We start from the raw sequence: 23,068 nt of genomic DNA on the forward strand, positions 1-23,068 counted from the left end.
GTTACTTTGGCAAAGTGTAGAAATTTGAAATTTGTAAAAGATAAGTTCTAGGGATCTCTTAATGTGATTAAGGGTTTGTGTGGTAGTTCTACTGATAGCCACTCCATCATTTTCCGTTGGGCTAACTTGAAAAGTGGCAGCCTCAATTTGGTTGAGTTATTTGATCAAGCTGGGCACTTGAATTGGCGTTCTCCCCAGGAGTTCATCCCCGGGTTTGCCTGTAATTCTGTATTGGCTTCTTTTCTCAACTTTCCAGGGAATACCTTTGACCTACGTCGTGGTGATGGAGGCAGTTTGGCCTACTTGGCTTGTATCAATCCGTCATGGCTTCTAGTGCCCTCCTTAAGTGGTCCCAGATACACCCACTACTCAGCACACCAAGTACTCTAGCAATTTTGCTTTGATTAGGACATCTCACCAGTGTTTATAGATATATTACATTCTCTTCCTTCTTTGGGTCCGTTCCTAAGGCTTCAAGCCTTTTCTTATTGGTTGTGGAGGAGTTCTTAGTTTGTTGTGCCCAACTCCAAAAGGGGAGTCTTTGCTTCCAGTGGCTTTGCGGGTTACAGAAGAAGAGTTCAGAAGTCCTTCTCTAACTACGTTGGTTCTAGCAAGATTGTAAGGGTTCCCGATCCTAATATTCTCTTTGCTCCTACCTCCAACAGACGCTTGTCCCTCCCTACTGCTGGCATTGTATCTATTGCCATAAGTAGCAAAACAGGATTTGTGGAATGGCATGCTTTTAGAGGTGGTTGGGTGTGTTATACACAAGATTTTTCGGAGACTTGGTTAGGGTGTGACCTTATTGTTGGTACCTCTTCTGGTGTGCCAATTAAGAGAGGGGCAGTAGAGGCAATTGATGTTGCCACTCCCATAGGCAAAGGTAGAGAGAAGAAGATTAAACAGGAAAAGTTTAAAAGAGCTAAGCTTGAAGAAAGTGCTGAGGGTACTGAGACTAAGAAGAGGAAGACTGTAAGATCCTAGAAACAGTTAGTAATTTTTGAGAAACCTAAGAGAGTGAGCCCCCTACAGTTGGAAAGGAAGTTGGTCATCCCTTTATTCCAAGGACTTGAGTGAAAACTAAGGTAGAGTCTTCTCTCTTTTAGGTTCCTGTGAGTTCTTCAGCCCAGGGTTCTTCGGGGTCTTTTGATTTTATACCCCAGTCTCCCTTAGGACCCTCTGGGCGTACTCGTAGTAGACAAAAGACCATTGGAGAATCTGTAAAGAGAGAGAGAGAAAGGTAAGGCCTCTTTCCTTCTTCTCTCTTTTATTTTGCAATAGTTCATTGTTGTTACTGTGTCTTTCCCTTTCTCTTTCAACTAATGGATGGTTATTTCTTCCTTGCAATCCAGACGCAAGTCATACTGCAAGAGAGGCAAGAGCCAGTCATCTGGCGATGATGTGGTATGGCCCTCTTTTGTTTGTGCCTTTTTCTGTTTGCTTCCACTCTTTTCCGATGTTGTGTACTTATGCGTTTTGTGATGTTTTGCCACTTGCTTTTATTTTCCTTTTGCAAGTGGAGGTACCTCCTCCAACGATTGGTGGGACTCTGGTGAAAGAAGTGATTACAGCTCCCTCTACTGTTCCCCTAGACATGGAAGATGAGCCCCCTAGTGGTGGTGTGACTGAGGAGGTTGGGCAACCAATGTAGGATGTTCAGCCCATTCTGTCTTCTGTTCCCTAGGCTGTTCAGGACCTTGAAACTTCTTAGCCTCCTGTTTCCCAAGATCTCCAACCCGTGCAAACTCTCAGTCCCACCAAAACTATGTCACTTGAGCCCATGACTGAGCCTGTGTTAAGCAAAAAGTCCTTGGGGGGCGTGTCTTCATCCATACAAGCAGGTGAGTCTCATCCACCCCTTATAAATATGCTTAATCTTATTTCTTTTATCTTTTCTTTCTAAGAGTTCTCGTTTTTCTCTTTCCCTTTTAGGTCAAACTAGTGTTCAATTTGCCTCTGAGGCCGCCTCTTCCTTGGAGTCAGAGGGCTCTGAAGGTGTGTGTTATTCACCCTCACTGTACTTCCCCCTCCTCCTTTTCCTTCTATGGCGAAGCCTCCAGTATCATTTCCTTCCTTTAGCCATTTTGTCAAAGTTTCCTCACCCTTTCTCCAACAGGAGGAAGCTCAGCCACAGGAAGCCGATATTGGATTTTTTTTTTTTAGCTTTATTTTACTTTCCCACTTTACATTTCTTCCTTTGTTCTTTCCCATTTTTTGAATTTTGTCTGCTTTTGCAGGTGCTGACATAGGTGTTAAGGGTCTTAAGCTCGTAATTCCTGAGGTAGTTGTGGGATTTGCTCCTGACGACCAAGTTGCTGAATCTTAAGTAAGGACCCCCCAAACCATCTAGAGGGTTGAAAGCTCACTAATTCCTGCGAGTGGAGATACAATAATGGGGGTGGCTCTAAAGGTGACTGTTTCAGATTCTGGCTTAGGGCTCCTTACTTTCCTAGCCCGTTTTGATCTCCTGGAGTTCAACAGCCTTCCTGCAAGCCATTTTCATCACTTTGGGCCTTCTTTTGGTAACTTCCTGCGCTTCTCTGTGCCTGTGGAAGGTTTGCCAGTGCTGGAAAGGTTGTTCAAGACCCATGGAGACTTCACCAGTGGGTTTAAGGGAGGTGTATTTCTAGGCAACATTTTGATGGAGCTGTTATGTGCTGTGCTGATCTCTTTGAGGGATTCCTCTCTTGACTTCTTATTTGAAGAAAAGCTTTTGGAATGGAGGGGAGTGGTGCAGGGTCTCATTGAAGCAAAATTCAATCTATCCTTCTTGTTGGAGCATTTGCGTTCCCTGGCCCACATGCTATTCCAGAGATAGGCTTTCAAGAGTCTAGATGCTAAAATTGCTGCTACTGAGGAGGCTTTAGCTCGTGCTCACAAGTTGAAAGTTAGAAGACAGCATGTTCTCTCTTCTTCAGCTGTTCTTGTTATTTCCCCGGACAACTCTTTGCTAGCCGGCCTTATTCCTTAGCTGCTTACTTTCTTTCTTTTTTAGCTAGTTCAGATGTATATTCTTTTTTTTAGACAATTTGGGCTGCATTGGCACTAAGTCCTAGGCCATGGTCCCTACAAGTTTTGCTGTAGGTCTTGGATCAGGTACCCTGTTATGTTGCTGCACAGGTATTGAACTAGGTACATTGGATGCTTTCTTTTTTTTTTTTTTTTTTTTCCAAGTCCCAGGTTATGAACCAGGCAGACCCCTTTTGTCAAGTACTGGGCTAGGTATCCCGAGCGCTTACTTTTGCCCGTGGTCCCAAGTCATGTACTTTGAACTAATTGTTGTGTGAGTCCTGGGTCATGTGCCAAGGGTTTTTTTTTTTTTTTTTTTTTTTTTTTCCGCTGTCCTAGGTACCCCCCCACTCTGCCCATATTTGGGTTATGTAATGTTTCACAATTGTTTATTTTAGCTGTAGCTTAGAGGAAAATAAGAAAAAGAGATTTCATTGAATCAAAGAAAAGTTTTCATCTAAGGAACACAAAAGGGTTGTCAAAGACAGTAAGGATCACAGAATGTCCTTCTACCATGGGTTCCTACACAAAAAGGTACTTAAACAAAATTCATAACAAAAGTAAAGAACGATGAAACACTTAGCAGGTTGGAGAGCTGGCAAAAAGGTCTCAGTGTACTGAGGTCTCTCCCTTTTCATGCATAGTACTGTTTCAGCCACTTCCTATTTATGGGATCTGTCAGGACCGTCCCATCTTCCTTTGTGAGGTAGTAGTACCAACTATCATGGGCTTTTCTGATGATGTAGGGCCCTTCCCATTTTGGAGCAAATTTGGAGGGTCTTGGGAGATTTTTCCTTACATGTTTTGTTGTTCTTAACACCAGCTGCCCTTCAGTGAAGGTCCTTGGGTGTACAGTCTGTGCATATGCCTTAGCCATCCTCTACTGGTATCTCTGGCTTCTTCTTCTAGCCACTTCTCTTTCTTCCTCTAACCCCTCCAGATCCACCAACCTTCTTTCATTATTTGTGTCCTTGGTGCCTTCTTGGTTTTCTCCAAGCACTACTCTTGGCGTAGGGACAACTAACTCCATGGGGCTGATGGCTTCTATCCCATAAACTAGGGAGAATGGTGAAAATCCTGTGGTTGTCTTCACAGAGCTCCTGCATGCCCAGAGTACATCTGCCAAGTGGTCACTCCATTTTCCCCCATACTTGTGTTTCATTTTTTTAAGGATTTTCAACATCACCCTGTTAATGGTTTCAGCATGACCATGTCCTTGTGAGTAGTATAGTGTAGATCTTCCATGCTTGATATAATACACCCCAGTTAGGTTCTTCATGTCTTTGTTTATGAACGGGGTCCCATTGTCAGTGATCAGTCTCTTGGGGATCTGGAACCTTGTAATGATGTGTTCTCAAATGAAGTTTGACACGGCTGCTCCAATGGCTTTTTTCAAAGGGATAGCTTCTACCCATTTTGTAAAGTACTTAGTGGCTGCCAAGATCCATTTGTAACCATTGGAAGGAGGGTTTATAGGCCCTATAAGATCAAATCCCCAAGTGTGGAAAGGTCACAGTGTTGTCATATCTTGCAACACATTTGGATAAGTATGGATTGCATCTCCAAGTACTTGGCATGCTTGACACGTTTTAACCAGCTCCTCGGAGTCCTTTTTCATCGTTGGCCAATAGTACCCCAGCAATGGCAACTGCTTGTAGAGTCTTCTTTTCTCTGGGTGACTTCCACAGTCATTGGAATGGATTTCCCTAACTACTTCTCTGGCTTCCCTTCGCCCTAGGCATCTTAAGGGATCCCCACTGTATCCCTTTTTGAATAGGATTCTGTTATGTAAGAAATATCTAACTACAAGTAATTTCTTGAGCTGGTGAGCTAATGTCTTGTCAGCTAGTAGAATCCCTTGAGCCAAGTATTCCATGAATGGAGTTCTCTAATCTTCTATAACAAATACATCATAGCTTTCTTCCTTGTCTACTGAAAGTTGACTTTTTTGACATTTCTCCTGTACAGTTGCAGCCTTTTTGTTCATATTTGGCCAGTAGTACCCCATGCGCTGCATCCTTCTTTATAGGCTGATTTTTTCTACAACCCCACAGACCTGGCTGTGTAGTTCTTCCAATCTCAACTTTCCTTCTTTCTCGTTGTTACATCTTGTGTGGGAGCCTTTTTTTCTTAGCACACAGGCCCAAGGATCTTAGGCCAAATACTTATAGTTTGGTGGACTAGGCTTGGTTCACCGCAGCTAAATAGGCTATTTACAAACCAAGTGGTGCACAGGGCAAGGATCCTACAACACGTATACACTAGCAAGCAAGAATATATGTATTGAACAGCAAGAAAAACAGCAAAAGGAAAACAATGCAATAAGGAAAAGCACACAATGACTATTAGGGATCCTCAAGTCAATATGAAATATTTGATTATTTTCTTAATTATGGATTACAAGGTGCTTACTAAGACGTGTTACAAGGTTCAAATAAGCTCAAAAATCACAGACTTAGATGGCTATTCAAGCCTCTAAGACTTGCAAAGTTTGAATCTATTTGAATTCGAGTATGTTCTACAATGGCTGTGTTGGGATACTGGGGAGTATTTCTCTTTCTTTTACTACTTTCTCTAAGTTTTGACAGAGTTTTCTCAATGATTCTGTTATGGTTCACTACTACCGCATTGCCTCTTCAATGCTGGCTGCCTTCCCCTTTTATAGTGTCATGGTAGGGTTCTGGGGTACCGCTAATTTCTCTCTTTTGCTCCTCTAGGTACCAGAGCTCGTGCTGTGCTAGTCACTCAGAGGGCTGGTCCTTTCCTTATTCCTCATAATTTTCTCCTTTTGGTGCTGTCTCCTTGAAAGTCCCTTGCTGACTTTCCATTCCGAGGTGCCCTTAGGTAGTTGACCTCAGCTTTTGGCTGTCCCTTTTCTTGTCATTTTTCCCAAGTGGTTAGAATCCTTTCCTGCTGGGTTGAAGGTTTTTCCAGCCACTTCCCCTTATAGTTCTTCATTATGGATTCCCTAAAGTACCACCCCATTTGTTCATGAATGGATACTTCATGCCTTTTGACTCCTTACTGTATCACTGGGTGCTTGAGAAGGACATGTCTGTCCTTTGTTCCTTGTGCTTTTTTGGTACTTCCTTTGAACTGTCTCAATCCTACCTTAGCTATGCTATGCGTCCCAGGGATCTTGAGCCTTTGGCAGCCTCTAGGGATCTCGGCCCAGCTCTTTCCACTGGACTCTCCTAGATCCCCTGATCCTAGCAGGCTAAGCTTTTCCTTCCGTGGATTTTGGGCTTCAAGTCTTTTGGGCTTACCATCCTTTTTCTTTGTGGTGAATTCACTCATTTTATGATTACTTGTCATGGGATTGGCCCGTTGTGTTATTTCTTTGGGCCTTGGTGTCATGATTTTTTTTTAGCTCAACACATCTTGATAGGATCCCTCCGGGCAGCCTCATGTACAACTCTCCTTCTATCAGAGTGTAATTCCTTAACTCCTTGATACTTCCTCCATATCCTGCCTCTTTCATTTTTTCTTTGACCTCATTCCTCCAATCTTGTTGTTCTGATTCTTCAAGGAAATTTTTTTTGAGAATCCCTATGATGGAATGCTCCTGCTTACTTACTCTTATCAAAATGTCTCTTCCTTTAAATGGTACTTGGGATCCCAAGGTGGCTAGTGCATCAACGAACCTATTCTCGCTCCTTTAGGCGTACTCCACGCTAAAGGTCTGGAACTGCTGCTCCAGCCTTTGCGCTCAAGTTTTGTAGGCTACCAAACTTTGTTCTCTTAGTGCAAAGTCGCCCTTCACCTGAGAGACCACAAGGTTGGAGTCTCCTAACACCCTCATATGTTTTACTCCCATGCTGAGTGCTATGGTCAACCCAGTCAAGTATAACTCGTACTCAGTAGCATTATTTGAACAAGAAAATCCAAGCTTGAAAGATAAGGGTGATAGGCCAAAAAACGAATTGACCCCTTGTGATAAATTAACCAATTAATTTAGCCAAGTGAATTAATTAAGTTAATTAACATGCAAACACGTGGTAGTACAAACAAATTACCAAATAACTAAATATGTAGGGGAAATAAATGACACAGTGATTTGTTTACGAATGGGGAAAACCTAAACAAAAACCCCACCGGGTGATTTTCAGGTCACCATTCCCGAAATTTCACTATTATCACAACAAGCGGTTATAAGTAAAGGAATCACAGTATCTTATACCAACCTACAGTTGAACCCTTACCCCAATATCCAATTGGACTTGTTTTGTAGTGACAATTTCCCTTTTTGATGCACGGCTCCTAAGTACGTGACTAACCAATGCGCGGATCCCAGTACACGATTTCAATCACCAACTAGAGAAGGTTGTTGGCTGCAAAGTTCTTCAGTTCATCCCAACGATAAAGATCAAGAAGATGCTTGGTCACAAAACCCTATGGTGCACATATACAGCAACTTCTTCACAAGAATGATGAACTAGGGTAAAACTTTGTCTCCGGTTACAAATTGCTTGAACAAACTTTGCTCAACACTCGTGCAACTTGTGTACACTTTGATGGCCCTTAAAATAATCCTTTTATATGTCTAGGGTTAGAAGAAAAGAAGACTCAAACACATAATCACGGATTAGAGTCAAAACAGAACTGGAATTCTGTTTTTTATAAAGGTCGACAGATAACTGTCTGTTGAGGTGCTGTCGAGCTTTAATGAACAGAACTTCTTCAGCTTGAATCTTGGACAGACTTGCATACCTTTAACACTTAATCTTAAAACACAGTTTCTTAAAGTATTAAACACATCCTAGATCTACCCAAATACAAGTAAAGTGTGTTTTGTCAAAGGACAAGCCAATTACATAAAATAGTGACATATGTTCCTAACAAGTAAATCACATATGTCCTAACAAAGGGCATGGTGTCCCCATCTTCACAACTTAGTACAATTCTCAGTCCATTTGAGATTGTTGTTGCTGACCTATCAAATCTCATTGTCCACTTCTTTCTCGAGAGTTCTGCCATTGTCACTTCCTCGAGGATCTCCTCGCTTAGTGAACATTCCTCTTTCCTTGGGAACTAGGCTAGCAAATCTGCTATGGCTTAACTTCTGACAACCTTGGAGTCCTAAGGCCAATGTCATATTGAGAGAGCAAGACCAGCCACTGTGCTATCCTTCCTGTCAGGAAAGGCTGGTGAAGGAGTGCTTTTATAAGATGTGACTTAGTCACTAAGAGGATCTGGTGGGCTGAGAAGTATTTTTTTAGCCTTTGGGATGCGTAGATAACCACTAGACATGCCCTTTCTATTCTAGGGTACTTGGTCTCGGTATCCTTAAGTGTCCTTCTTAGGTAATAAGTGAGTTTCTCATTCCCATCATTGTCTTCCTATGCTAGTAGGGCTCCTATAGCCTGGGAGTTTAATGCTAAATATAGCAACAGGGGTCACTCACGTACTAGTGCTTGTAGGGTGGGAAGATAATTCATGATATACTGGATCCTCTGAAAGGCTTCTTGCTGCTCAGTTCCTTAAGTGAACTCAGCCCCCATTTTCAATAGTGTGGATAAACCACTTGTGATCGAGGCCAACCTTGGCACAAACCTCCTGATGTAGAAGACCTTCCCCAAGAAACTTTTGAGCTCTCTTACAGTTGTAGGCATTTTCATTATTGCAATGGTTGTGTCTTTGGCTAGATCCACACTTATAACTCTGTGATGTACCAGGAAACCAAGAAACTTTCCAGCAGATACCTTGAAGGCACACTTCATGGGATTCATGCGTAGTTTGTACTTCCTGCATCTTTCAAAAACTTGTTCAAGTATCTGGAAGTGTCTTGCCCTGGTTTTTGATTTTACCACAATATCATCCACATAGTCTTCCATTTTCTTAAGCATCATATCATGGAAGATAGCTATCATGGTTCGCTGGTACGTGGCCCCTGCATTTTTAAGGCCAAAGGGCATTACAGTGTAGAAAAAATTCCTTATTGGAGTCCTGAATGCTGCATTCTCTGCATCTTTGGCAGCCATGCGAATTTTGTTGTACCCACTATGCTCATCCATAAATGAAAATATAGAACTTCCTGCAGCTGAATCTACCAGGGGGTCAACATTGGGCAAGGGAAACTCATCTTTTGGACATGCCTTGTTTAGATTGCGAAAGTCCACACAGCACCGGATTTGGCCTTTTTTTTCTTCACGGGTACTACGTTAGAAAGCCACTTGGGGTGCTGGATGGGCTTGATAAAACCAGCTGCCAGCAGCTTCTTGACTTCTTAGGTTATTTGAGCTTCTACATCAGTGTGAAAGACCTTGGCTGGCTGAACTACTGGCTTGACTCCTAGGTCTATGTTGAGAGAATGGACCACCAATCCTAGATCCAGATCGGGCATCTCATCATAGGTCCATGTAAACACATCCACATATTTCTTGAGTAAGGCCATTAATTGCTCATTCTCTTGTGCTGTCAACTGACTACTAATGAAAATAGGCTTCTGAGACCCCAGCTCAGCCCCCAAGTTTATCTTTCCCAATTCTTCTTCGGGTTGAATTTGTGCTTCCTTAATTGGGTCCTCTAGGATTTCTCCTTGAGCCATCATGCAATCCGTTGGTCCGGGACCCTCCTGCATGATGCATTCAGGCCCCGCGCACCTTCATAAACGATAAATTAACCTTTCTCCAAGTTCTCATACTATCACGCATTCCTAGGATCCTGAGGAGTTGGGCTCCCTCTTTTGCCTTTTTCTCTCTAGGAGGTTCCTCACTTCATAGGTACCCCCTCCTTCTTCTTCTTTTAGGATAGGTGCTCCAAGGGTCCCTGGCGTAGGGCTCTCATCATCTGGTTCCAACTCATTGTAAAACATTCTTTCCACAAAGTTCACTTCTCCTTGGTTGAAAGGGTTATGGTTGGCAGGTATCCTTATGGGCCTCCCATTCAATCTCCCTTTAACATATTAATGGTACGTGAAAGGGATAAGGCGGTGCTTGTGGAGCCATGGGCATCCCAATAGCTTATGGTAAGAAACTTCTGAGTTGATCACATGAAATCTGGTCAGGGCTACTATTGGGCCTACCCTTAAGGCCAGCCGCACATATCCCTCAATTGATTCTACTGATCCTCAAAATCCTGTTATCTCCATGGGAGCCCTCAGGATTCTTTTGCCAGTTAGACCCACGGCTTCAAGGGTACTTAGGGATATGAGGTTAAGTGATGCCCCTGTATCTACTAATACTTTTCTGACTTGGATACCGTTTATGGTGGCCATCAGATAAAGGGGTCTGCGATGATCTGGATGCTCAACCTCCATGTCCTCATTAGTGAAGGTTATTGCACTAGTTGTCTCCAAGTAAGCTCGACTAGCATGGGATTCTGCTATGAAACATTCCATTCCTGAATCTGCTGCAATACTCATGAGGGACTCCGTGGCCACCCTTCTTGCTTCAGGCCCAAATCCCAACTAGTTGAATAGCGATCTGAACTTAGGATTCTTTTGAAGGGTCCTAACTGTACTTGGATGGAAGGATCCTTCAGATTCTTCTACTTTCGCCAGGTTCCCATGGATCACTACAGCCACCATTGCCTTTCCCTTGTGGTTAGGTAGAGGGTTCCTTTGTACTTCGGGTTCCTTTTGAGTGAGCTCTAAGGTTCCCTCCCTAACCTTCTTGTGAAAAATCCTACGGAGGGTCTAACAGTCCTTGGTAGAGTGCTTAACATAGTTATGAATCCTGCAAAATAAGGGATTCTTCCTTTCTTCCTCAGTTGGTGGCCTAGACACAGTAAATGGCCTAACAATTCCATCTCTAATCCATTTGTCCAAGACATGATTCAATTCCCCTGCAGTACATGGGATCACGGGTGGCTCCTCGGCCATTTTTCCTTCAGGCCTCTTCCTTTTTTCTCCAATTGACGCTGTCTTGGCCTGGGGTACTAACACCCTCCTCATTCTCATAGTCTGTGCTGTCCTTCTAGTTCTTTACAGCAGGTCAGCAAACTAGGTTATACATAAATTTTTGAGATTATGCCTGTAATCAAAGAGCATGTTGGATATGTAGGTCTCCACGAGCTCTTTTCTTCATGGTCTCCATAATAGTCTAGAGAAACGTCTTCAAACCTTTTAATGAACTGGACAAGATCCTTTCTAGGCCTTTGTCTCACCATCTGAAGGCTTTGGAAGGTGACCTTGTCCTCACCTGGGTAATATTTTGCACAAAACCTCTCCATCATTTCATCCCAGGTCTTAATGGACAGGGTGGTGTACCATGTATATGCTCTATCCATTAGGAAATAGCAAACTCCCTTAGACACAGCTCCCTGTCTCCTGCGTAGAGGCCCATAATGTGAATAAATCTACTTATGTGTTCCACAGTGCTTCCATTTCTTCCATCGAAAGGATAGAACTTCGGGGGTTCATATCATTTGGGATATGGCTTGCCAAGGAGCTCTAGCGGGAATGGGGGATCTCGAGAAAATTGCTAGGGAATCTCCGAGAGTTTTTCCCTTTCCTACTCCAAAAGGGCATTGACATCTGCTAGCGTTAGATACTGGGGGTTGGCTCCCCTTTCTACTGCTGACCCTCCCTCTAGTTGGGCTCTGTCCTGGTTAACCACAGGGGGGACATTATCCCTGATTTCCTGGGTCCTACCCTCTTTGAGGAGGCGAATCTCTTGTTGCAAATCTTTCAGCATTTCTGCTATTCGAGCCACAAGGTCTAGCTCCTGTCCTGTGCGTCTCTGTCCTGATACGATCTCCTATTCTACCAGAGGTACCTCGTTCCTCTATCTAGAGGCCACTTCATTTTCTCCTACGAGCTTAGAGGCCGTAGGTGGCGCATTGGTACCTTTGCTGTTCTTAGTCTTGGAGCCATGCTCTGCGAAGGGACTGCTTCTTCCCTCTCCTTTACCCAGTCCCCAGTGGAGTCGCCAAAATGTGAGGGTCCTTTTGCGGACTATGTTCAAGCCCAAGTAGAAGCAAGGACCCTGGGCCTTTTAGTTGTTGTTTCAAGGGACTTGGCTTGGTTCACCGTAGCTAAATGGGCCGATTACAAACCAAGTGGTGCATAGAGCAAAAATCCTACAATACATACATACTAGCAAACAAGAAATATATATGTATGGAATAGCAAGAAACAGTAAAGGAGCAATGTAATAAAGAAAGACGCAAAATAAACGTTAAGGATTCGTAAAATAATGTGAGATATTTCATTACTTTTCTTAATTGTGAATTACAATGTATAAGCTCAAAAATTACAGACTTCGATGGCTCTCTAAGCCTCTAAGACTCGCAAAGTTTGAATCCCTTTGAATCCAAGTATGTTTTATAGTGGCTATTTTAGGATACCGGGCGCTATTTCTCTTTCTTTTACTGCTTTCTTTGAGTTTTTTGACAGAGTTTTCTCAACGATTCTATTCTGATTCACTGTTGTTGAATGCCCTTTCACTATTGGCTGCTTCCCCCTTTTATAGTGTCATTCTAGGATTCCGAGGTACCACTGATTCTCCTCCTTTGCTCCCCTGGGTACCAGAGCCCATGTCGTACCAATAACTTCGATGGCTGGTCCCTTCCTTGTTTCTCATAGTTTTATTCTTTTGGTGCTTTTTCCCCAAAAAGCCTCTTGCTGACTTTCCGTTTTGGGGTGTCCCTAGAGAACTAACCTCTAATCTCTCTTCCTTCAAGGCTTTTACACCTTACCTTTTCAAATTCAGCTTTTTGGCTACCTTTCCTTTTGTCATTTTTCTTGAGTGAGTTGATTCCATCTCTGCCAGGTTGAAAGTTTTCCCAACTACTTCCCTTCGTGGTTCTTCTTTCTGGGTTCCCCGAGGTACCAGCCCTTTGTTTATGAATTGTTAGTCCCCAAGCTCTCTGATTCCTTTCTGCATCATTGGGTGGCTGATAAGGACGTATCTGTTCTTCGTTCCTTGTGTTTCTGGGCACTCCTTTTGAGCTGTCTTAATCTCATCCTAGCTTTACTACATGTCCCGAGGACCCCGAGCTCCTGGTAGTCCTTGGGTATCCCAGCCTAGTTCTTATCACTGGACTCATTTTTTATTTTCTGATCTTGGCAAGCTAGGCTTTTTCCTTTCTTCCCTTCATTTCATGGGCCCTAAGGCCTATCCCTTCGTGGGTCTTGGGCTTAAATCTTTTTAATGGGTTTGGGCCTACCATCATTTTTTCCTTGTTGTGAGCTTTATTATTTTTTCCATGGAGTTCAACTCATTGTGCCATTTTGGGCCTTGGTACAACATTATAATTTATTTGGAAAGAGAGCGAGAATAAAATATAATTTTTTAGTTTAGAAACTTAGGAACAGTTGGTTCTAAATATAAGAACTGTCTGTTCATAGGTTGTAAGAATTTTTAGGTTTGCATCCTCGGATGTAGCTCTATTTTGGATTGTCAATGGCTATTTTAGCAATTGGGGGGTTTTACACCCCCCCACTACTAATGCTCTTAAGATGCATGCACAATTATTGGTGTCTTTTGTCTCTTTCAATTCACTCTTAGTTTGGCCATTTTCTTGGATGAGCCTTTTTTTTTTAGGTCATAGTGTCATATATCATATTATATATGATTTCTCAACTATATATATATATATATATATATATGAGATGGGTTCAAGTTATACTTGATGTGACTCTAAAGAATTACACATTTTCTAAACCATTGGATTTAAGTAGATCCAACGGTCAAAAAAATGTACTCATTAATGCTGATATTCTGATAAGGATTTCATTTATTATCCTTATTTATAATATTTCATACCTATCTCTAATCCCAAAAATATGTATATTTTTCTCTCTACTCTCTCTTTCTCATCCACTACACGTTTCTCTCTCCTCCACTGCTCTTCCACCTCCATATTCATAAGGTTCCACCTTTATATTCAGGCACTATGGGCTCGATTTGATGTTTGACATGTTTCAAGGCAACTTTTGTTGGGCTTGTGTATGGTTATGCCACAATTATGTCTTCTAGCCTTATTATGCCAATGGCTTCTCACGCAATAAACAATTTGGTTGGAGGGATTTTGTGGCGATACCTCATTCTCAAAATCATTAGAGAAGTTATAAGACAATAACAATCTGCCTCATTTTTAGTTGTTAGCAAAAAGAAATGACTGTTCTTCAAAACTGGTTAATGGTGCATCCTTGCCTGGCTAGTTTGGTGTAAATATGTGGTATGCATGAATTTCTCACCCACTTGTGCTGTAAATTCTTGTAGAACCATCTTAGTCTAGAAGGCGGGTGGTTATGCAATAATATATCATATTTTTATTCTTGAAGTTGGAACATCTTTTTTGGATTCAAACCCTTCAAATTAGAATAGAACTGCAATTTTAAGGATCATTAAATCAATGTGGCTGTGGAGGTGGAACCTTATGAAAATGGAGGTGGAAGAGCAATGGAGGAGAGAGAAACGTGTAGTGGATGAGAAAGAGAGAGCAGAGAGAAAAATATATCTATTTTTGGGATTAGAGATAGGTATGGAATATTATAGATAAGGATAATAAATGAGATCCTTATCAAAATATCAGCATTATTGAGTACATTTTTTTTACTGTTGGATCTACTTAAATCCAATAGTTTAGAAAATATGTAACTTAAATCCATCTCTCTCTCTCTCTCTCTCTCTCTCTATATATATATATATATATATATATATTTGTCGTGTGTGTTAGAGTTTCAGTCCTTATAACCCTACCCTACTACTACAAAGGTTAGGCCCTTTTGTAATGGTACTCTGGTTATGTAATATATTATAAGCCTGTTTAAAAAACTCTATATACTAATTTCGTGTTCGTGTGTTCTAATAAGTATTACTGTTTCCTAAAAAAAAAAAAAAATAGGGATGTTTATCCCACAAATTTTTTTTTTTTTTTAGAGGAAACGATAGTAAATTTTATTAATACAAAATCATGTTATACAATAGGGAAGAGAAAGAGGAACATTCTTTTAACCAAATAATGACCTCTTCATTATCTTTTGCAACACTAGCCAAAGCCAGAACAACACGATTACATCGTAAAGAAATACTAAAAAAAGAAAGAAATAAATAAATCAAAACTATCCCACAGAAATATAATGTCTTCAAAATTCCAAACTACTGCCAGAGAACAAATCCACTCTTCAAAGTTTTCGGATGCCCATAGAACCAATAAGGCGTCAAACAACACCCTCTTGATTTACTAAGGTATCAGTTTGATGTGGATTTAAAAAATTTTTTTTTTGTTTGGGAAACTTGTGGACCTTCTTCTATGCCTAAACAACAAAATCTGTCACTGCTTCTAGGGTCCTAAGCACATGGCAATTAATGCTAAGAATCTTCAAGTTGGCGAATGGGGCGAGGAATTACCCCCAACAGCTTTTTGAGAGACACTAAAACTATCTGAACAGAGAGCTTGTTTTTTAGTATGTGAAGGATCCAAGGATAGTGAGGAAGATGAAGAACGTTTGCCCGAAGGTTGAAACTTAGACAAATCCTCAAAAGATGTCTGAGACTTGGAACTACGTAGAATACGCTTCCATGATCTCAAGGACAATTCTTTTTTGCCCGGTATATCCTCATCAAAATTGGAAATACACTACATCTTCGTATCTGACTTTAACCTTTCTTCATTTGAATTTTCATTAGCCACATTTGCCAGCGTACTTCCCATCATTTAAAAGAGTCCTAGTTGAAATACAGTCCTTAGCAGATTTTGCTTCTTTTGGAACTTCCGAATTAGATAGAATATTTACCTGTTGATTTCTTGGAGATTTTGATTTCGACAAAGAAGGAAATTCCTTATTCTTTGGAGTTACAGATTCGGGTACACCACCATCACGTTCAAAACTTGAAAACTGAATATGATCAAGAACTTTCGACTTACTCAGATCTCTTAGCTTTCTCGGCTTCTCTAGTAGTTGCTTAGCTGTATCCGTATTAGCTTCACTGGTCATCGACAGCGGTGGTGGTTGACAACCCAAGATTTCAGCAGAATCATCCAACGAAATAGCTGCTGTGATTTTGCCGAACGATTTACTGATCGGCGGTGGAATTTGCTGTCGATGAGGAGTAGGAGAGAGCTGCCTGTCACCTTCTTCCTCATCATATTCCAGATCAATGTCATCCTCGACCTCTCCCGATTTTGTTTTACTGAAAGAATTTCTTCCGCGATTGAACTTAGGACCCACAACTCGTAACCAAGGCCCAAATTGATAATCATCATCCTCCGCAGTAATACAACCTTTCTTGGCTTTATGACATTCCCTCTCTTGATGTCTCAAAATTCCACACCGATAACAGTAAATGGGAACGCCAATTTACACGAAAAAAGGGTCCCCACGCTAGGCCACTTTTAGGAGCATCAACTAAGAGAGGAACGCCAATTTCATTGGCAATATAATTACCAACTGTTGCATTCATACTTTTGATTGGAATATTGAAAACCCGAATCCAAAAGGGAGACCGTTGAAATGTGACATTTTCTGGGCTAACATCACTAGTGAAGCGCTTCAACATAACTAATATCTTATCAAAAGACCGCAAACTCCTATCTAGAATATCATTCATTTGTTCCTCCGTATCAAAGATTGTCAGAAATAGATTGTTACCCACTTCTTTGATGGATACACGTTGAGAACCCCTCCATAACTGTTGTGTTAAAGATATATTAGCCCATTAACATAGGCCCAAGCCTAATTCTACTTTGTGTGCAAGCCAAGTCTCCTACTTGTACTAGAAGTCTATTAGTCTAGGGTTTAGTCTACTATATATACACATGTTATGATTTATTGTAACACAGGATTTGTACTACACTCTAATATATTATTGATGTAGCCCTTTAGGGTTTCCTCTGTGGATGTAGGCCGTTAGGCTGAACCACGTAACCCTTCTATACTTTATGCTTTCGCTTCCGCATCTATACTAGCATATTCAACATGGTGTATTAATGCTAATATTTAAACATGTTGAATGGTGGACTTGAAAGCCTCCTTATTAAAATCTCTATTGGTTTGCAGCTTGAATAGAAGGCTGAACTGATATATTAGCCCATTTGCATAGGCCCAAGCCTAATTCTACTTTGTGTGCAAGCCAAGTCTCCTACTTGTACTAGAAGTCTATTAGTCTAGGGTTTAGTCTACTATATATACACATGTTATGATTTATTGTAACACAGGATTTGTACTACACTCTAATATATTATTGATGTAGCCCTTTAGGGTTTCCTCCGTGGATGTAGGCCGTTAGGCTGAACCACGTAACCCTCGTATGTTACTGTGTTCTATACTTTATGCTTTCGTTTTCGCATCTATACTAGCATATTCAACATGGTGTATTAATGCTAATATTTAAACATGTTGAATGGTGGACTTGAAAGCCTCCTTATTAAAATCTTTGTTGGTTTGCAGCTTGAATAGAAGGCTGAACTGAGCTTGTTCTTTTGATCGTGCGACATCCTGAGCATTAACTGACAAAACACCTTTTTCCTCCTCAGAAAGAGTGAACTTCTTCCAAAGTTCCTCCATTGTTGCTTCCATATCTTGGTGGTAGAGGATTACAATTGGGAAAAATATGGAAGAAAAGATAAGGAGAAGCAGAAGAAGAAACAATCCCCTACTACTATCAAAGGTAAATTGATTTGAGGGGTTTGGATCTTACGTATGAAGAACGCAAGTTAGGAACTTCTACTTTCCAAAGACTGCTGAGAGCCTCGAAGAGAGAAGTTTTAGTAAATCCTACCTTGATAACACGATTAGTATTAGATTTAGGAGAATGGGATCAATTGAGTTTTAATACTATTTTCAACCATAAGAATCAAATAAACTTTATCCCACATTCAATGGCCGTACGTGTTAAATCACCCCTTTATTTTATTTATTTTTTGAATGGAAGGTAGAAGACGGATCTCATTTTAAAAAAAAAATAGAATATGTAATGGGAGTATGGGACCATATATATGATATATCACATTTGATCTTAGATACTACACTTGATCTTAATATATATGATATATCATATATAATCCAAGTACATTGCTACTTTATAAGACCAACTTGTCTCTTGATTTTTAGAGACTTTTTTTTTTCTTATCTTATCTGTGTAAAATGAGCACCTTTTTCAGTTTATATCTCATGATAATTCATAAGTGCATTCATGTTTCAACATCTTGTGAAGCTCATATATGTTTTGCATCACCAAAAAAAAAGGAAAAAAAAAAAAAAAAAAAAAAAACAGAAGGAGAACTCTCTCTCTCTCTCTCTCTCTCTCTCTCTCTCTCTATATATATATATATACACAAATATTCTATTAAAAAAAAAAGAATTTGTTCAAAAGCCTCCACCCGAACTTATTTATTATGTAACCTTTTTGGAATTTGTGTTTGTTAAACCCGAGTTTACCAAACTCAAATTTCAGGCATTATGGCAAAAAAAAAGTGCTACATAATTAAGGATTATGTTAACGGGCGCCTTTAGAGCAGCTGTTAATAAACCATTTTAAAAAAATTTTAACTTCACTTTTATGGGAAATAAAAAAAGCTGTTAATTAAATTTATTGTTTTATCATTTTTCCATAAAATATTTTTAAATATAGTTCCTAAACCAATGCCGTTAGGGCATTCTTTAACATTTCTCCATACTTAAATAAGTTCCAAGATCAGTTAAACTTGAGCTTGGAACTCGAGTTTTTCTTGGAACTCAGCATTAACTAAATAAGCTTGGGGCGAGGTTTTTCAGTAATTTTTTTTTTTTGCAAAGTAGTATATTTGGCAAAAAAAAAAAAAAAGTATATTCTGAAGTGCTTTGATAAATTTTAATTCAACATTGTTGGATTAAATGTAGAATTAATATTTTTAATGCTAAAAAATTTAAAAGAAAAAAAAAAAAAAAAAAACCCTGAAATGACAATGTAAATCTGAAGCAGTAATGTTGCTATTGAAATTAGACTTGATTGCAAGTTTGCAACAATGCATCGCATGTAGATATAAAGATGTGCAAAAATTCACAATGACAATGTAAATCTGAAGCATCAATGTTGCAGTGTTTGAAACTATACATTATTCCTTATATTGAGTGTTACAAGAGAGTTAAGAGATCGGTTTTAAACAAAATGTTGCGTTGGAATTGGGAAATAATTGATTCTGCTTAGTTGCTTGTGTGTAACTAGTCTATTGTGCCTTCTGTGAAATAATTCTTGATTTGTTTCTTTCTTTATTAATTTTCTCTCATTCATATAAAAAAAATATATAATCCATTTTCAAAAGATAGAAAAAACAGATGGTAAGCAGGAAATCATCCTGCAGATAATGAAAAAAAAATGGTATTTTAAGGGTACAAGAACAATTTGTGAAAACGACATGCCAAACCAAGCAAAGGTTCCAACCAGAAAACCTTATAGGTCTTGCTTTACATAATAAACTGATAGAATTTGATGGTAGATTTGTGCTTGGTTGCTGGTTCTCACTTTATGCACTATGTGCAGCAAAAAATGTTTGCATTATTGCACTTTCTCCTCAACAGGATCCTCAGCCTTAAAGTAAGAGTGAATAATTGTTGGCACCCATATGCTTAATAGTAGGTCTTCACTCTTCAGAAACTTGTAACTCAACTGCGAGAATTTCCATAGAGGTTGGCATAAACCCTCTTAGTCCGATAAACAACAATCAAACTCAAGACTGTTGCCACAAGGCAAAGTCCAGACAGGATCCCAAATGTGATGGAATAGCATATGGTTCCCAAACAAGTGAGGTCATCATCACGAAGAGGAATTGCAAGCATGGCTTCAGAATTTTGATGTGAGAGGCCGGCTTGCAGCTCTGCATAATAGTCATATATACCACTAGCAATGACACCTGAGAAAATCAGAGAACCTACTGGACTAGCAAGTGTAAGAAAATTATACAAGGCCCCAAAACTCTTCAGGCCAAATAGCTCAGAAGCTGAAGCTGGCACAATTGCCCAGTGAGCACCATACCCAAGCCCTATGAACACGGTGAGAACATAAATTTCTCCAGGCCATCCCATAGTAGCGTAGAAAAGGCCAATTGCCATGATAACCTGAACAACAGCCATTGTCACTGGTCTTGGGAAGGCATATTTTCTGGTAAAATAAAATAACAATTTACAAAACAGGATCAGGATCAGGATCAGGAAATGATGTGCTTATAATGACTGAAGGAAAATACTAATGTTTTACTTTTAAATTAAATAATTAGAGTGTACCTTATTACAAGCTCAGAGAAGTAGCCGCCACCAACACGGCCAAGAAAGTTCCAAACGCTGATCAAGGATACATATATAGTTGTATCATTATATCCCAGTGATTCACAAATCTGACCCAAGTTATCAATAACTGCCATACCGGATCCAGAAGCCAGAACGAGGGAGAAGAAGATCAGCCAAAAATCTGCTTTTCTTAATGCCTGCATTAAGGTGAAATCCTCTCCTCTACGAGGGCCTTTTCGCCTTCTCACAGCTCCTTCAGCAGCAGCTTGGAACAGTTTAGCTTGCAAATGAGCAATTCGTTTTTGCCTTTCTGATGCCGGAAGGGAGTCTACTTCTGGAGGCTTCTCATCTTCAACCTCACTGAGAATAATCTCATTCACATCCTGCTCAGATTTACTTGCTTCTTGTTTCTGTGCTTCAGAGAGAAGGCTCTCCTCAGCTGGAGGCCTTGGTCCCGAGAAGAATACCAATCGAATGGGAATTATAACTGGAAGCAGTATGAGAAGAATTAAAATAACTGCAAATAAAGTGATTATAGCTTGACTCACGTTAACCAGATCCTCAATCACCAACACTGCCAGCAGATAAATTGCCAGAATGAGGCAAACACTGTAGGTAAAGAAGAAGCTTGAATTATCAGACGGTTTAACTTGTTTGTGACCTCCCACAGGTCTAACAATGAACATCAGAGCAATAATAACAATTGTTGGTCCAACGGCAACCATGAAAATGAGTGATGATTCATTCGGAAAATTGATCATAAGATAAATCTGAGTCAAAATTGCACCACTCAATCCAGCAAATCCCTTCAATATCCCCACAACAGGACCCCGGCTTTTGGGGAAGTTTTGCACACATGAAACTAGAGCAGCTGTGTTGAAGTAGGTCTCACCGTTTGTTCCCACAAATATTGCAAGGCACAACTGCAAACTAAAAAATGGTTAACATTTTTGCCAGCACAACATAGTTTAAGAAATCTCAGTTCTTTCTAAGTGAGTTAACTAATCAAATCCAAAGTACATGCTTCACAGCAGGATAAGTTACATGTAAAGAAATAATTGCCATTCTCTTGTAGTAAGCTAAAGGGAGTAATACCATGATCAATGTACATGAACCTCTATACACTTATTCCACTTCAATTCAGATCTAGGAGTTATATGACCATTTCTCCAAGATGGACTCTGAAATGCATCTTTATGTCTGTCAAGCATGCTTGTGTGTGTGTGTGTATCTTTGATACCTATCCATGTTGCAAGTGAAAACATATATGTATCTCATAAATAGCAGTTCCTACAGTTAATTTGCGTGATAGGCAAACTTCATCAACTTGGTTTGTAACATCTACAAGAAATTGCTACTGAAAAAAGTTGTATAATTGCCTCAAAAAAGGAGATTTTTATCCATATTCTTTAAATTGGTTTAAAAAAGAAAAAAGGAAAAAGAGAGAAATGTACACTGGCTATCGTCAAATGCTTTTCAGGATGAAGTTAACATTCAAAAACACCAGAGAGGAACAATAAGGGATCTAGTTTCAGGCAGAGGATCACTTAAGGCGAAGAAACCCCTAATCATTCAACACATCCATACTTTCTTTTGGACATCTTTACTTGCAAATTAAGAAAACTGACGAATCACATCCTTATACTAAACAGCAGACTTCTTCTGATATTGAACCAAAACATCATGTTCAAACTTCACTCAAGTGTTTTAATTCTGTAGTTATTTTCAGCAAGTAAAGCAAACCCTTATAAAGATTAAATCTGTAGTTATTTTCAGCAAGTAAAAACAAATGGCTGGCTTTTCACAAGGATCTTATACCCATATCAGGTATCTATTAAAAGAGTCAGTCAAGCAATCTACTTGACACCCCCTTCAGTCTACAGTCTAAACCAATCCAGTATAATGATTAATCAGAAGCTATACAGAGAGAAACAAATAATGGTTCTGCAACCCAAATTTGAAAGACCAGTCTCCTCAAACTTTGGCCCCTTATTTTTCCTATTTGATTCAATTTCTCTCTGGCATGGCATTGTCGTTTTCATTTGTCCACTCTCCTCCCTTGAGGAATTTCAAGCTTCTTACAATTTTGATGGATTGACAAAACAGTGACTAATTTTATCAGTTTCTGAAAGTTCTAATTTTGGTAATACATCTTCCAACTAAAACACAAAACGACAAAGGTTTCGGCAATTGGCATACATGTCGGACCATATCACATTCACTCATCACTGTAATATTGCTGAAGATGATCACCATGTGTGAGAGAGAGAGAGAGAGAGAGAATCTCATAAAGAAATCAAGCAATATTCATCAAGATTCAATAATAAAAATCAAACTCTTCCATAGACCCAAAAGAGGAATTAAATTTAAATCACACAAACAGAAAAAAGTGAACAAATGAGAAGTTGATTAAACTCACCACCCAAAAAGGCAAAGCAGGCAATACACCAGCAACCACAAGCCAAACCAAGCCATACCCAACAAAGTTCTGCACCACCCCAATGAGCAAAATGACCCAGATGGGCAAAACCTCACACAAACTCCCAGCCACAAAACCAATACTATCACCCAAGTCCTTAGCCACAGCCAAAAAAGCCACCTGCCTCTGGTCGTACCCCATGGCACTCTTTATCACAGGTGATATGCTCCCAAACAAGTACCCAACACCTGCACACGACTGCACCCACATTGCACACACAAACACCAGCCATCTGTTGTTGATCAAAACCTTGAACTTTTCATGCCACAGAAGCTGCATATTCCTATCTGATCAATTCAAGACCACAGTCACTGTTCAAACAGGTTCAATTTTTGCATACCAGTTTGATTAAGATTGAACAACTATGAAGGTAAAACGTGCAACTTATTGTATTTTTTTTTTTTTTTTGTTAGTGTGAAGGGTCTGAG

General features: G+C 40.0%; 1 protein-coding gene across 4 annotated transcripts in view; it reads right to left on the bottom strand.

Moving 5' to 3' along the window:
• LOC126703530 (protein NUCLEAR FUSION DEFECTIVE 4-like) overlaps positions 1-23,068 on the bottom strand; it is a 43,790-nt gene extending 20,722 nt beyond the window's left edge. Inside the window, exons 1-3 of one of the 4 annotated variants that reach the window (XM_050402486.1) lie at positions 22,581-23,065; positions 20,159-21,084; positions 19,515-20,036 (exon numbers count right to left, since the gene is read on the bottom strand). In XM_050402486.1, the coding sequence (XP_050258443.1) occupies positions 19,541-20,036; positions 20,159-21,084; positions 22,581-22,919 (1,761 nt within the window). In that variant the 5' untranslated portion in view covers positions 22,920-23,065 and the 3' untranslated portion in view covers positions 19,515-19,540. Of the gene's footprint in view, positions 1-19,514; positions 20,037-20,158; positions 21,092-22,580 lie in introns of all 4 variants that reach the window. The other 3 variants (XM_050402491.1, XM_050402489.1, XM_050402488.1) reach the window with 3 other exon arrangements.

Source organism: Quercus robur, chromosome 10 (genome assembly GCF_932294415.1).
Source record: "Quercus robur chromosome 10, dhQueRobu3.1, whole genome shotgun sequence".
Lineage (NCBI taxonomy): Eukaryota > Viridiplantae > Streptophyta > Magnoliopsida > Fagales > Fagaceae > Quercus > Quercus robur.